At 33.0% G+C, this 15,464-nt stretch overlaps 1 protein-coding gene across 1 annotated transcript; it reads left to right on the top strand.

Annotated features, from left to right (window-relative positions):
• The first annotated feature begins 8,260 nt into the window (after positions 1 to 8,260).
• On the top strand, positions 8,261 to 12,070 carry LOC149779704 (uncharacterized). Its single transcript, XM_089938458.1, has 3 exons — positions 8,261 to 8,348; positions 9,739 to 9,983; positions 12,023 to 12,070. The coding sequence occupies exons 1-3, from the start codon at positions 8,294 to 8,296 to the stop codon at positions 12,068 to 12,070; spliced, it is 348 nt and encodes a 115-aa protein (XP_089794584.1). The 5' UTR covers positions 8,261 to 8,293.
• Positions 12,071 to 15,464: the final 3,394 nt, after the last annotated feature.

Raw genomic sequence — 15,464 nt, 5'->3', positions numbered from 1 at the left:
TGATACTATTAGGAAAATCATGATGGTAATATAAGAAAAAAATTGTAAATAGTAGCCACAAATATCAATATTAGCTTATGAAATTGAAAATAAATAAATGAAAAAAATTCACTGTTTTGAAACTTAAAAACTTTTTGTCATTTTTCGTAACTAAATACTCTTTACAACAGGAGTTCTTCCAAAAGGAGTCAACATTCTCTTGGTCAGTTGCGAGAACATAATAGTATTTCTTCACTTTTGTCGTGATAGTTGTATTCTATCGTTTCTCTCAAATCTGTTGTGCATTTAATGCCAAGGATTATGAAAACAAAAACTTTCCAATTTAATGGATTTGTCTATAAAAAATATATTTCTGCTGTCATCTTTCTTTCCAAATCAAATGGCATTAGGTTTATCAATGTTAATGTTCCGGCTGGAGATCTTTGTATACAAAATTCAATATATCTAAGATAACTGCCAAATGTATACAAATTCAATATATCTAAGATAACTGCCAAATGTATACAAATTCAGTATATCTAAGATACTTCCCAACTGTATACAAATTCAATATATCTAAGATAACTGCCAAATGTATACAAATTCAATATATCTAAAATAATTCCCAAATGTATAGAAATTCAATATATCTAAGGTAACTGCCAAATACATTTAAGTGCCATCTAAACTAATAGGGTTATCATCTGCATATTAAAATAAAAGATATTCTCTGAATTTTAATACCTTTAATATTGGGATTAAACCTAATCATAAACCTAATCATACTTCCTATAAGCCCGGTAGATGAACTAAAAATATATGTCGATAAGGGGTCACTATGCCTGCTACTGCTTTGAATAGGAATCGTTGTGAAACTTGACGGTTGAAGGTGATATATAAGCTGTTATCTTGTTACAATGTTTAAATCCATTTTATACCCATTATGCCAAAATGTAATAAAAAGAAAACTTTATTTGTAAATCATTGCTACCGAAATTATAAGTTTTGTCAAAGTCCACAAGGAGAAGACCAGGACTATTATGTTCTTTAACATCTTGCAATATATCTTAAATAGGTTTTACATTTTTCCCTATATATGGACCAGAAATTAAATTCGTTTGATCTGGTGTACACCTTTGGTTAAACGTTTTTAATTTGTTTCGCAATAGTTACAGATGTGTGTAGGTAGTATTTGTCAAAGATATAGGTCTCCAGTTCTTGAGCAGTAATGTATCCCCATTGCCTCTTTGAATACACGTTAACACTCCTTATTTATGAGGAGCAGTTAATACAACCGAATGAAATTATAATTTATATACCTAACAATAAACAAACCTAAATGTTTAGAAAATAACTTTTTAAATCAATTGAGCCTGGACTGTTATATATTTTAATTTTGTAAGACTGAACAGTAGCTCATCATATGCAATTGATGAACAAATTTAACTTTTTCAATTCAGTTTAGTTAATTAAAATTGTGAGTTTAAAACATTCTTTAAACTTGGCTTCTTTTACGTCTCTACATTTATAAAAGAATTTTCAAAATGCCACTTAGTTTTATGATTATTTTCGAACCAAAGCTTTTCTTTAACTGAGGCATGAGTGTTGAGACAATTCTTTTTATTCAAGATGACACATTATTTTCCCTTTTTCTCCTTCCGCTATCCGCGTGGTTGTAATTCTAATTCTGCATCTCTTTACATCTTGTCTCGAATTCCTCAATCATATTTTTATTAGTCTAATTTATATGTAGAATATATCTGGTCTTCCTCCAAACTCCTGTATTGGATCAATTATGTGTTTTTCGTCTATTATTCTTTTCATTATCTTCCTGTTTGAAGAATGACTAAGCAATGATAATGCCTTTCATTTCCATTAATAAAACTTCAAAATAGAACTGGTCATCGACAGTACGACCAAACGCAAGTTCAAAAGGATTAAGATCAAACACAAGTTCAATAAGATTACAACCAAAACAAGTTTATAACAAGGAAGACCAACGCAAGTTGAAAAAGAGCAGGATGGATAAAATATAGGTTGAGAAAGAGTTAGACCGAACACAAATTGGAAAAGTGTAAGACCAAATACAGGCTGAAAACGTGTAAGACCAAACACAAAATCAAAAAGAGTGAGACCAAACCCAAGTTGAGAGTGAGTTGGACCAAACACAAAATGAAAAAGTAAGACTGGACACAAATTGGAAATAAGTAATACCAAATAGAGGCTGAAAAGGAACAAGAACAAATACAGGTTAAAAAAAGAGCAAGACCAAATGCAGGTTGAAATGGAGTAAGACCAAAAACAGGTTGAAAAAAGCAAGACTAAAATAGAAGCTAAAAAGAGTAAAACCAAATATAGATTGAACAAGAGTAAGGACAAATACAGGTTGAAAAAGAGTAAGACCAAATACAGGTTGAAAAAGAGCAAGACCAAAATAGAAGCTGAAAATGTAAGACCAAATACAGGTTGAACAAGAGTAATACCAAATACAGGTTGAAAAAGACTAAGACCAAATATAGGTTGAAAAAGCGTAAGATCAAAATAAAAGCTGAAAAAAGTAAGACCAAATACAGGTTGAAAAAGAGTAAGAACAAATACCGGTTGAAAAAGAGTATGATCAAATACAGGTTAAAAATAGTAAGACCAAATACTGGTTGAAAAAGAGAAAAACCAAAATAGAAGCTGAAAAAGAGTAAGACCAAATACAGGTTAAACAAGAATAATAACAAATACATATTGAAAAAGAGTAGGACCAAATACAGGTTGAAAAAGAGTAAGGCCAAAAAATTAGCTGAAAAAGAGTAAAACCAAATACAGGTTAAAAAGAGTAATACCATAAACAGGTTGAAAAAGAGTAAGACCAAAATAGAAACTGAAAAAGAGTAAGACCAAAGGCAAGTTGACAAATACTGAGACCAAAGGCAAGTTGACAAATACTGAGACCAAAGGCAAGTTGACAAATACTGAGACCAAAGGCAAGTTGACAAATACTGAGACCAAAGGCAAGTTGACAAATACTGAGACCAAAGGCAAGTTGACAAATACTGAGACCAAAGGCAAGTTGACAAATACTGAGACCAAAGGCAAGTTGACAAATACTGAGACCAAAGGCAAGTTGACAAATACTGAGACCAAAGGCAAGTTGACAAATACTGAGACCAAAGGCAAGTTGACAAATACTGAGACCAAACGCACGTTGACAAATACTGAGACCAAACGCACGTTGACAAATACTGAGACCAAAGGCAAGTTGACAAATACTGAGACCAAAGGCAAGTTGACAAATACTGAGACCAAACGCACGTTGACAAATACTGAGACCAAACGCACGTTGACAAATACTGAGACCAAAGGCACGTTGACAAATACTGAGACCAAAGGCACGTTGACAAATACTGAGACCAAACGCACGTTGACAAATACTGAGACCAAAGGCACGTTGACAAATACTGAGACCAAAGGCACGTTGACAAATACTGAGACCAAACGCACGTTGACAAATACTGAGACCAAAGGCACGTTGACAAATACTGAGACCAAAGGCACGTTGACAAATACTGAGACCAAAGGCACGTTGACAAATACTGAGACCAAAGGCAAGTTGACAAATACTGAGACCAAAGGCAAGTTGACAAATACTGAGACCAAAGGCAAGTTGACAAATACTGAGACCAAACGCACGTTGATAAAGACCAGGACCAAAATAATTGCAACTAAGTTTATACAAATATCTATTTTAAATCAATAAACCAAATGGAAGACACAGAGAGAGATTTCATTTCGGTTTCTTTAGTTTTCGTTGTTACATTTCAATATGCGGAATTCAAACATCACGTACGGCTTAAAATGTATTTTCCTGTTTTTGTATTTAAAGAGTCACTCTTTCTCCCAGGCTCTTGATTGATATACAAGTTGAAAAAGAGTAAGACTAAATACAGATTGTAAAAGAGTACTACCAAAAGAACTTGGAATTAACGTATACACATATTTATTTTAACGCACGTGATTGATACAACTATTTAAATTATAATGTCGCTAAAATATGTGTGGTCGTCCTATCAGTGCATGATTTTCATTTTGAAATAGAGAGAAATTCGGCGAAAAATCAGGGTATTGGACATGCTGAACTTTAGAAAAAGTCGGACAAAGGTTTCCGCAAACGTGGGACACAGATTTCCCGAAATTCCGAACAAATGTTTCCCCAGACCAGAATGTCATCGTGAAGTACGCAAGCGAGAAGAAATTGATAATATGTCATAGTTTTGTATGGTATTATTTCCAAACAACAATTTATCAAGCTCGGCTTTGCCTGTATCGCTTTCCGTCTTTTTCGGCATTTTATGGAAGTAATGATTCAGTCTTTACTTCACTTTAATTGTAGTAAGTTTCGTTATATTCCTTTCGGCAGTTTGCGATATGTAGGCTTGCGCATAGTTTGATACTATTTGGGAAAAAGAATATAAGTTTAGAAGTATAATTAACTAGAGAATATGTTTTTACAGATAAAATAACTGGAATTTTAAACAAATGTCTGTACATACAACGTCGACAGTCTCTCGGGTAAACACATTGTACCATGTAAAATTATTGGATGTTTGCCAAGGGTCAAAATATCCCCCGGTCACTCCCCTAACAATGATATATCGGACATGGATGTATAGTTAGTTAATCCTATGTTTGTAGTAAATCAAACAGGCAAGCGGAATCTTTTGAACTAAGCTATCACCAAAACTACTAATGAATAAAATATAGATCCCTCAGCTGCGCAGGTGTAGTGACATGTAACAGATTACGATGCCACGTACCAGGTATCAAGCAGTCAATGTCTCTCTCACTCAGTATTAAGTTTATTATGCATTTAAGTAATCAAACAGGAACCACCTGGGAAAACAAGGTTAAATGATTCAGCGTCATTATCAGAAGAAAGGTCACGCATAATAGTACATATTGCAGATTTCAATTGTTTTACGGTGTTTTTGAGATTTGTATTGCATTCACACAAAAATGAATTAACGTGCAGATTATTACCCCTCCCCCTTCAGCTCGCGGCCCCATCACACCCGAAACCCCGGCTCAACACCACCACTCCCACCCACAACTGCAGAAAATTCAACAAACAACCTTCCTTAAAAAGCCCATATTAAATACGACTCTTTATGTTATGATTTTTTAAAATACTCTGATTGAATAAATTATGAATTTCATTTTTAAAAAATGTATGTCATTGGACATTTTGCTAGTGGCATTATAGATGCTTACCGATAACGTCACTAGCAGACGATATTCTGCCCATTTTGTCTGGAGGATGGGCAACCTGGCAGTTTCTCCTATATGCAAGAACCAACATTGACCATTTTGAACGAGGCACCATGAAAAAAAATTCCTTTATAGAAAGTCTGATTTGTTTTCTGTTTATTTATGCATGCATTGAAACAGTATCTTGAGATTCAGTGAATTTATTTCAACTTCCCAACATCATGTAAACACAGCAGTAAATCAGCTAGTATACCTCAAATACGGCTGCTGATGACTTTCTTCGGGATCTCTCTATTGTATTGAGAGCTCATGCGCATCTATTCTTTGCAGGTATACATTAGTATTTATGTTCGGTTTCGTGTTTTCTGGATAATTTGTGTTAGACACCCCACACAAAGACTAACAAACAGCACATTATTATTATTGTTATTATTATTATTATTATTATCAACTCACCAACCTAAGCATTGTGTGGTAACGTGGTTACTCTTCAGAGATGACGGCGTCTTCGTTAATAGTGTGAATACATACATACATACGAACGTACGTACGTACATACATACATACATACATACATGCATGCATACATGCATTGATTAACTACTGGACTGACATCTCCATCAGATATTTCAACATCTAGAAATAACCTATACTAAAGAGAACATTAGTCAATTTTGTTTTGTAAGGAGCCAGTCAGCCATTTTGAGTTTTTGTAAGTACAATCGTCGTTTTGGACGATTTATTAATGTCGTCCAAAATGACTGCAGCTTCTCAATTAACCTTTGCACTGAATAATTGCTTATGCTAAAAATGACAGCCAGGGAATAAGAAAGAATGCAATATATATTTACGTGTCCCAAAACTGTATGCATATTCAGTAAGTGCAGTTGTGGTAGAAGCTGCGTATTTGGTTGAAATATATGCGTTAAAGACGCAGATAAGCATGTAAGTTTTAGGTGTGGCCTCTCAAACTTTATGATTTGAAGGAGAGACTGCATACTCTGCCCGAGGGCCCCAACCAAGAAACTTCGTGTGCCAAACGAAATTTGTTATGCTGGAATGTCTCTTACATCATGAATACAGCTTATGAAGCATCGAATGCATGCCGATAGGTGCCGCTCCAGAGAATTCCTACTAACGTTATAAATGTTTGTTCACTCGCAGTTTCTCAGACCATCCTACGATCAAAACAATCGTCAAAATAGTCGAGGCGAGCCAAATGGATTGCGGATCTTTATTTGAAATGTTTGATCTCTTTTTTCGCGAAGAAATTTCCGGCGAAAAAAAATGTATTAATTTTCTGCAAAATACTACACCGCCATATATCCTAGTCTTGTGTATGTTTCCAGAAATACTTGCGGTGATCCGAATGTATTCCTGGAGCACGATTGATTTGAATACTTGTATCGATCTAGTTTTAATCATCCACATCTATTGGATGCAATAAACAGCTTATTTACGACAAAAACAAAACTAAGATGGGTTCGATTAGATGAATTTATGTTTTGCTGCTCTCGTTTTAGAATCCTGATGTTGTGCCGATAGGACATTTAATCTTGATCGTAAGGCAGAAGAGACAACTTTGGAATTAATGGTTAAACAGTTCCACAGAATTCAACCACATGTGACAGAATGCCTTCTTGTTTAAAATATGTCAGTCTGTGTTCAGATGATTCCCATTTGCTATAAAAGAGTTTGAGTCTCTGCTCGGTCCAACGTGAGTATAACAGAGAGCTTCCTGGGCTCTTCGAGAAACTTCACCATCAAACATACTGAACCTCATTTATAGCCTATTTTGTGCTGAAACTGGTTTTAAACCAACAAAAACCAAACTAAAAAAGAAAAAACATAAGATGACTTCTCGAAAAAGAACCAGTTTTGTCAATACATGGAAGTCTGGATCTTACTTAAATTTCTCTCGTGTTCTTATTGCCTTTATAAGATTTATCAAAATTGCCTTATAGAAAGATTCTGAGTCTTGTTGCGCATATAATTACATGTTTGTCTAGCATGCTTTGATGCAGAAACGTAAAGTTTCTTGAAATAAACAATGACTGAAATATTTTTGTAATTTTGCCGCGAATATTCATTTGTTATGCCTCAGATTTAATTTCCATCTTTTTGTGTCCTCTTCGTCGTTGTCCTGATAAAAGCAATGAACGAGTCTTGTGCATTTCTTGTACAATGTTTTTCAAAATCTAGCGGAATCACTGGTGTTGGGATTGAACAATGTTCCTTGATTAGCACCGTGGATGACTTCTATTTTTCTGTGACAATTGATGAATCTTAGATTCGTTTATTTTATATCCTACATCCTGGTAATATCCATCTGTACTGTTATTTCCCTAGAATTCAGGTAACAAATCCCTTTTCTATTTCTCTATGAATCAGGTAATATCATTTTTTTATTTCCCTAGCATCAATGTAATATCCCTTAATTTATCTTTTTGTTGTGTCCCTGGCAGAGCGCCCCATCTGAAAACAGTAAACCCAACACAGAAATCGGTGGCTGCTGAGCCTTAGAAAATAAACATTCTCCCTTTCCGCGACATAAATCTTGTCGTCAGCTGGATAAAACGTATCCCTCGAATCTGTACCTTACGTTTGGAAATTATTTTTAAAAATTTGAAAATCTTTTGTTTCAGACGAATACATTTATAAATAGATAAATAACTAAGTTAATATGTACAGAGATAGATAAGTGGGCTGGTGAATATCAAAGTTAATCGTAGAACATAATGAAGGATGGATGGACTAATACACAGGTATATATTGTAGAAAGATTTCCTCTTATTAACAGTAATGGATTTGACATAAGTTGTTTGTATATGTATTTATTCATAAAAACCTTTTCGGTCTCGAACATTGTTACACCATACCATTACTCAATATTACTTTAGCTGCTTGACAAATACGATCGTTACAAAAATGAAACGTGGCCGGAGCCAACTAGCCTTCACCAGCACAATCTAACCCCAAGAATTTGTATATATAAGCTAGATTAAAATAAAGACTAGCCAGACCAATCAGTGTTGCTGTAGAGGCTAGTTAGTTAAAAATGAAGACAGGTGCATTTATTTTCGTCGTCTGTCTCATGCTATATGTCCAGTCAGGTAAGTCTTCAAATACTATTGACGAATTTTGTTGTTCACATTGATATATATATATATATATATATATATATATATATATATATATATATATATATATTATTATTATTATTATTATTATTTGCGAGCGCTTGTAAAATGTACAGTTGAAGCTACCCTGAAACATCGATTCACTGTTAGAGTTAAAAGCCAACGATATTTCCCTTAATCAACGACAAAGGTGAATTAAAATAGTTTTGGAATGGTCGATGGATCCGTATTTACGCATTTAAAGATATTTACACATATAAACATGTAACATTAAACCATTACCTTAATGGCAATATTCAACCAGAATTATTGACATCTTAACATTTTATAAAATACACAATATAAACATATTTGCAATTAATAAAGTAAACATAGGCCTTGTTATTGCAAAAGACCTATTGAAGTCCAATTGAACATGTCATTTCTTTGCCGTTGTCTCGTGCATAGTTTCAAAACTGAAAATAGCAAACTTAGTTTCTTTACCAGCACCAGTCTGTTTGAAATTTGTAGAGATGTATGCATTCTATTAAAAAGATTGAATTTATTCAATATAAACTTTAGAATGAAAATACTTATGAATTAATACAGTAGTAGAGGCAACAGTAGTAATCGTAAACATTATTATTATTATTTTTATTATTATTATTGCACTCATCATTTTGAATATTTGAAGTAATGAATACAATCACCTTTAGAAAAAAGACCATATGACTTATTCATTATTCAATAAATTTTGTAATACGATCTGTGATATTGCAGGATTGTTTCTTTTACCACCCACCCCGTTGAAAAAAGTATTATAGTTAGGTGAGTGAATATTGAGCAAAATAATTTTTTTTTAAAGTGGTTACTGTAAACAAATCATGATAAAATTTTCATGTGGTTCTAAAGTGGTACTGTCAACAAATCATGATAAAATTTTCATGTGGTTCTAAAGTGGTACTGTCAACAAATCATGATAAAATTTGCGTGTCGTTGTCATTTTTAAAGTCTTCTTGTTTTATGTAGCTTGAATTACGAGCTGTTATAGGATTCGTGGTTTCGGAATTTTAGCTGGGGTTGCGAGCAACTGTAACCAACAATTTACAAGGTTGAATTCCATTAGATATAAGTATGTAAACCTTCATAATTTCAACGCTTTTTATTCATTGTTTGTCTTGTCTCTGTTATATATATATATATATATATATATATATATATATATATATATATATATTTATTTATTTATTTATTTATTCTTATGTTGACAAATTCGACGTTATTGATGGATGAGCACTCCATCTCTCAGGCCGTTTCTTCCTTGTTGTGTTTGCTAAGTTTAAACATTGTATTCTGAACCTTTGACGTATATCCGTTTTTCCAGAATCTACCAATTCCGAAATAGTTTGGCTGAAAGATGTGACCACTAGTTTTGGGATAGACAAACGGACACTCAGTGACCCTGACCTCCCTGACGAATTGACCTTTAACATACATCGGGGGTCAGATGATCTGACCTTAAACTTGAAGAGGAATCATGGGATCAATCCAAACGCTGACATATATGTTGTGCGAAAACTTGAGGACGGTCAATCTGTTATGGAGAAATCACGAAATTTGGAAACGGAGGTAATGTTTCAACATATCACGACAAACAGTGTTGGTTTATTTATTGATGCCTTTTATTTTTAAATGTACAATTTTAATAGAATTATACAGCTGGAACTCCTCATACACTGTTAAGATGTATCACAAGAATATTCAATCACAGTCGATAAGAGCGATGGTTTCTGTAACATAATGCTTCGAGTTTTGAAACACTTGAACAATTTCCTAAATACGCCGAGTTAAGATTTCTCAAATATTGGTAAAAATATCTCCAAACTATAATATCGTGCTAATTAAATGTTATTGTTTAGCATGAAAATGACAAAAGGAGGTAAGTTGATAGTATCAAGTACTTCCTAAGTAAGCGTACGTAAGTTATTTCGTGCCGATTTGTTGAAATATTTTTGAGCAAAGATGCTAGACCATATAAAATGTATCGAAATTAAATTCAATATTGGTCTGTCTCAATACTGAACATTACTTGACCCCAAAAGAACTTGCATTAAAATGAACCATAATATGTTGCAAATAACGATAAAAGAACATTATTTAATGAAAAAAAGATTTCTTGACATTTAGGTTATTTACTGATGTCGCATGAATCAAAAAGGATCAACATGTTAACATGTCTTTTCCAACCAGATTTGTTAATTGGCTTCTGTGCATTTCGTTCCATTCCTCTCTACTCCTGCCATTGTTTCATACACATATTTACAGTATGCCAGAACAAGAAAGCAAATCAAATGGATCATAAAATATGCTATCAATATATGCCAATAACTGAAGAAAGATAATAAAATGAATTATACGGGATGTTATCAAGATATCAAAATAAACGAACAAAGAAATTGAAATGAAGCAAATGCTATGTTATCGACGAAAATGTCTATTCAAATAAGTGGATATTGTACAAATAAGTACGCCGCTAGAAAATACATAATGCACGTGGCACAAACCTACAACACGGGTTGTCGTAAATAATAAAACGGAATAAGGGAAATGGACATTTAATTAATGCGTGTGCCTAGAGATTACTGAGTATAAGGAATGGTCTGTAATCGTAAGAATGGTATGACCCTCGTATTCAATAAATCAATATGTTACGACTTCCAATGGCAGATGAGTTCGATAATTAAGTGAGTATTTGTAAAGAAGGCCATCAGAAATATTACATTTTCTGAAAGAGTTTAAAAGTGAAAATATTATCTTCCTTAACAATTAAAATAGTACAAAAAAATTTTAAAATTGTAAAATTAAAAATATATTTTACAAAATTGAAAGTGTTTAAATAAATAAAACAGAACATAAAAAATTCGGAAATAATTTCAAAAGTCGATACCAGTAAATGAAATTTATATTGAAAATAGTTCAAATTTAACAAAGACTTAAAAGATTTGGTTTACGCTTCAAAGTTAGTGAAGAAAATTTAAACTCCATTAATACGCATTAATATTAATAATAATACAAAACAATTTAGACATATATAGGTAAGCAATTTAGACATACATAAGTAAGCGAAACGAGATAAAAATGATTAGAGTATGAATTTGGGATTCATTGAAAAGAAATGTGTCTGAGTGCAGATTCTAAGGTGGTGACAATTAAGATTTGTCTGTATTTGTCATTGTGGCCTAAGTGAAGAAAATATAGATGAAAGACTAGAGAATTTTGTTCTTTGAAATTGCAGCTATGCTTAATGATCTGACTACCGAAACGAAAACTAAACAAGGACTAAAATGAAATTATATGTGTGTATGTGTGTGTTTGTGTGTGTTTGTGTATGTATGTGTGTGTGTATGTGTGAAGAACTATAAAGCTTTGCATTAGTGTACATTATAACAATTGACATTTCTTGATGCAGCAGAATCGCGTTTTAGATCAACGAAATCAAATCCAATAGAATTGTTTAATTGTTGGAAAATGAATTATATTGTTTATTATCAATGTTATTGCAATTTGATTTGAATGCTTTGTCATGAGGAAATTATATCTTTCATGATGATGAACATTTTCGAATTGGAAATATAAAATTTATATCTTATGTTATCTGCTTTCTCTAGGAAATCTCACAACCAGATTTTCCTATCCACACTGTTCATATTAGTTGATTCTGCCTAAATGTCATGTCATCTTGAGATCTGCATATTTTCATAACGTCAACATTACCAATGTTTAAACTATAGTTATAAAAACGATTTAATGGCATGTATGGAAAGAATCGAGTCATCGTTGTGAAAAATTTGTCTTATTACATTAATGTGATAATATTGACTTCGATAACATGCGTTAACCAGTTAGTTTAATACATTAAATTGAGTTGCAGGAGATGGCTGAGGAGTTGGAATTAGTTAAATCTTTTAATCTGGATTACTTTAACAAGGATAAGGTTTTAACTTGAATAACGAGTCTTGAACACTGCAGACACATATTTCGTTCATGACAATGGAATTGGCTCTGTAGACGTTTGTATCCATAAATAGATTTTGTAAGATATCAACTCATTTTCTGGTGTTAGTTGGAGATATTTCGGTAATGTAGTCTTCGTAGTTCTTTTAAACTTTTCAGATTTATGTTTGCTTGTCTGCGTAAGTCGAAATATACTCGGATTTTAATATTTTCAAAATGTTTGAACTTTTTGTTATGAATTCATTTCTGCCATCAAACGATATCTTTGTATGTTTCCTTCATTAAAAAATCTCGTATTGTTTTTACTTTTCTCCAGGAACGTTCTTTGAACTTCTCATCCATCTCTTTTAAAATATATTTTATCCATCTTGGTGTTTTTGTACCCTTTGCATCCCAGTGATATTCAGCTTTCCATGTGTCATCTATGGCTATTTTCTGTGGGAATCTTTCTATTTTACGTGTGTAAGGTACAGGTAAATACTTTAATTAAACCACTCCTTCGAATTCAACGAACATTACTTTAGTCGTGTCTTGTTTGATTGGTTTCCACAAGTAAGTGATGTTTGTGTAACCCACTGTGCATTCAGTAGCGTGGTAAACGCGTAATAAAATACTGTTTCAAACATTTAAAGCAATATCATAACATCCACAGAATATATTTCACTTGTTCTCATGTCATGTACATTTATCTGATAATTTTAATTCACCCCATAAGGGCACTTATATATTTGAATCCAGATCCCTTATGGTGCCTAAGTAAAGTCGTATGTACTTTGTATAGCAAGATGATCTGGGTTGGGGTTAGATTACAGTGAACACACTGAAATGAACTGCGTGAACAAGTTATTTATTTATATTGTCATTGAAAAACTAAATCTGACACCACACTCTTGTGCACGAATTCCAACAAAGGATTTAACAAAAATGATGCACACAGAGCTCAAACGAAAACTAATATTGTTCCTAACTGGAAGAATCATAACATGCAACATAAACAACTAAAGAACAAGAATTAATCAATATAAATTATAAACAAAAGATGATTGTGTTTCCAATTTATGGTCTTAAACTAAATAACAGAAAAGAGCGCAAAACAGCATGTTTTGTAAAATTCAACAAATACTTTATTTCCCTAAAATACAAAGTGAAAATGCAAATGATTTTATAGTATTGTAAATTAAATCCCAAATAATTATACAATTTTTATCGCAAGTCAAAATGCATAGAGTTCCAAATAGATTCTAGTGGCGATCCAAATGAATTCTAATAGTCAATGTGCTGATCTGCACAGAGTCTCGAATTTGCTAATGGTATAGAATGTGGCAATATGTTAACAGTCTTTATTTAACATTATTATTATAATCCAAAAGGTATTTGACTGAATTTACTCTAATTAAAATTAGTCCAAAATGTAATAATGAGCACTTTGTAATTGGAGTGAATAATGTAAATAAATAAATCCACCCTTTTTATTAACTTAGCACAACAATAATGCTAATTCCACGTGGGATGTAAAAATTGGAATGAGTAAATATTCAAAGCAAACAAAATTGATATACAAACTTACGTGTGTGTGGGTCTGATTTGCGTTTTTAACCTAGATTTAACAATGAGATAAAAAGTTAAGACACAATAATAGAGCCAGGATGTAGTTCACTTTTCTTTATTAAACATTTAAATTGTCAACACGTTTAAGATTTTCCAAGTGAAAAACTAATTTTCTAGACTCCGATTCAAGTAAACATGTTTACCTCCAAAAAATAATTGTCTGCATATTTACTCTCTAGTCCTTGAGAAATATTAGCTATGTATTATGTTTTTTACAAAATAAATGTCACTAGTCAGGCAAACTATTGACTTGATTTTGGACTAATATCAATTTCAAAATACATATATACGTAACATATAATCACTGAGGAAACCTAACACAACACAAATTAAATAATAATAAGACATTGACTTATGGATCTATCACCATGAACCAATCATGTTTAGAAATTTTCACAAAATTATCAAATTTCACAACGTGATGATTATCAAACTTTTTGAATAAGGTATGGAATTTGTACAAACCCGTACAAATACATATACTTACATTTTCAGCACAGTTAAAATGACTACAAGCAACTGTATACTGACAGATTGAATGAAATCTTGACAGGCTATTGCAACTTTGTATCACTGGTACTGTGAAAACTGTATTAAAATCTGATGGAAAGTTGGCACCAAACCGTTACGAAGTCCCAGGCTCTTGTAGGCTACTTGGTGCATGATCAGGTTTCTTTTCCTTTTCTCACTCCACGTCACGTTATTATCTCCGTGTGTATGAGAGTGAGAGAAATAGAAATAGAGACAGAGGAAAACAGGCTTGCGATAAAGTTCTACACCATGTTTAATTCATTTAGAAGACGGGGATTATTTTTATTGTTATTTTACTTCAACTCTAATGATTATTTAGTGAAAATTCATCAAGGATTTATAGAAGCGATTGCCTACTGTTGAAATATAACTTATTGTAATATATACGTATTAATCAGCCACGGGCGGATCACAATTTGATATTCCAATAGTACTGGTAATTCAAATATGCTTTATAACAACACTTTACAATTCATGTTACTCCCAGTCTGCCAAAGGTTTTGCTCTCCATCCATCCTTGTTCGCTGCAAACCCATTGGTCCCGAATCTTCGGTCCCTTAGCAAAATATAACCACTATCTTCTCCGAGCCAACGTCATAAACGTCAGCAGCACATGTTATTCAATGCCCCATCGAGGGTCACTACTCTGCGTCGAAGCTATTAGTTCTTCGGCTAAAATCATGCCTCCATACCTTGAAATTCTCCACTAAGCATTCAAGAACTGCAGCGAGAGAGTGTACATCCATACGAGGGCTGACGGCAAGCTGTTCAACATCGCCCGTCTCCGTGCTAAGACTAAAGTCACAAAGGTACTCATCCGTGAATTGCTCTTCACTGACGATGCAGCCTTGACATCACACACGGAAGATGGACTGCATCAGTTGCTATGCCGCCTCTTCCACGCCTGTAAGAAATTTGGACTGATTATCAGTTTGAAGAAACAAATGTCATGGCACA

Source organism: Sinohyriopsis cumingii, chromosome 17, assembly GCF_028554795.1.
Source record: "Sinohyriopsis cumingii isolate HCF-2022 chromosome 17, ASM2855479v2, whole genome shotgun sequence".
NCBI classification, from domain to species: domain Eukaryota; kingdom Metazoa; phylum Mollusca; class Bivalvia; order Unionida; family Unionidae; genus Sinohyriopsis; species Sinohyriopsis cumingii.
This window is presented reverse-complemented; position numbering and strand designations above follow the sequence as displayed.

Coding starts and splice junctions, on each gene's coding strand:
- LOC149779704 (XM_089938458.1), top strand. CDS start 8,294: ATGAAGACAGGTGCATTTATTTTCGTCGTCTGTCTCATGCTATATGTC. Junction 8,349..9,738: donor CATGCTATATGTCCAGTCAG/GTAAGTCTTCAA, acceptor CCGTTTTTCCAG/AATCTACCAATTCCGAAATA. Junction 9,984..12,022: donor CACGAAATTTGGAAACGGAG/GTAATGTTTCAA, acceptor TGCTTTCTCTAG/GAAATCTCACAACCAGATTT.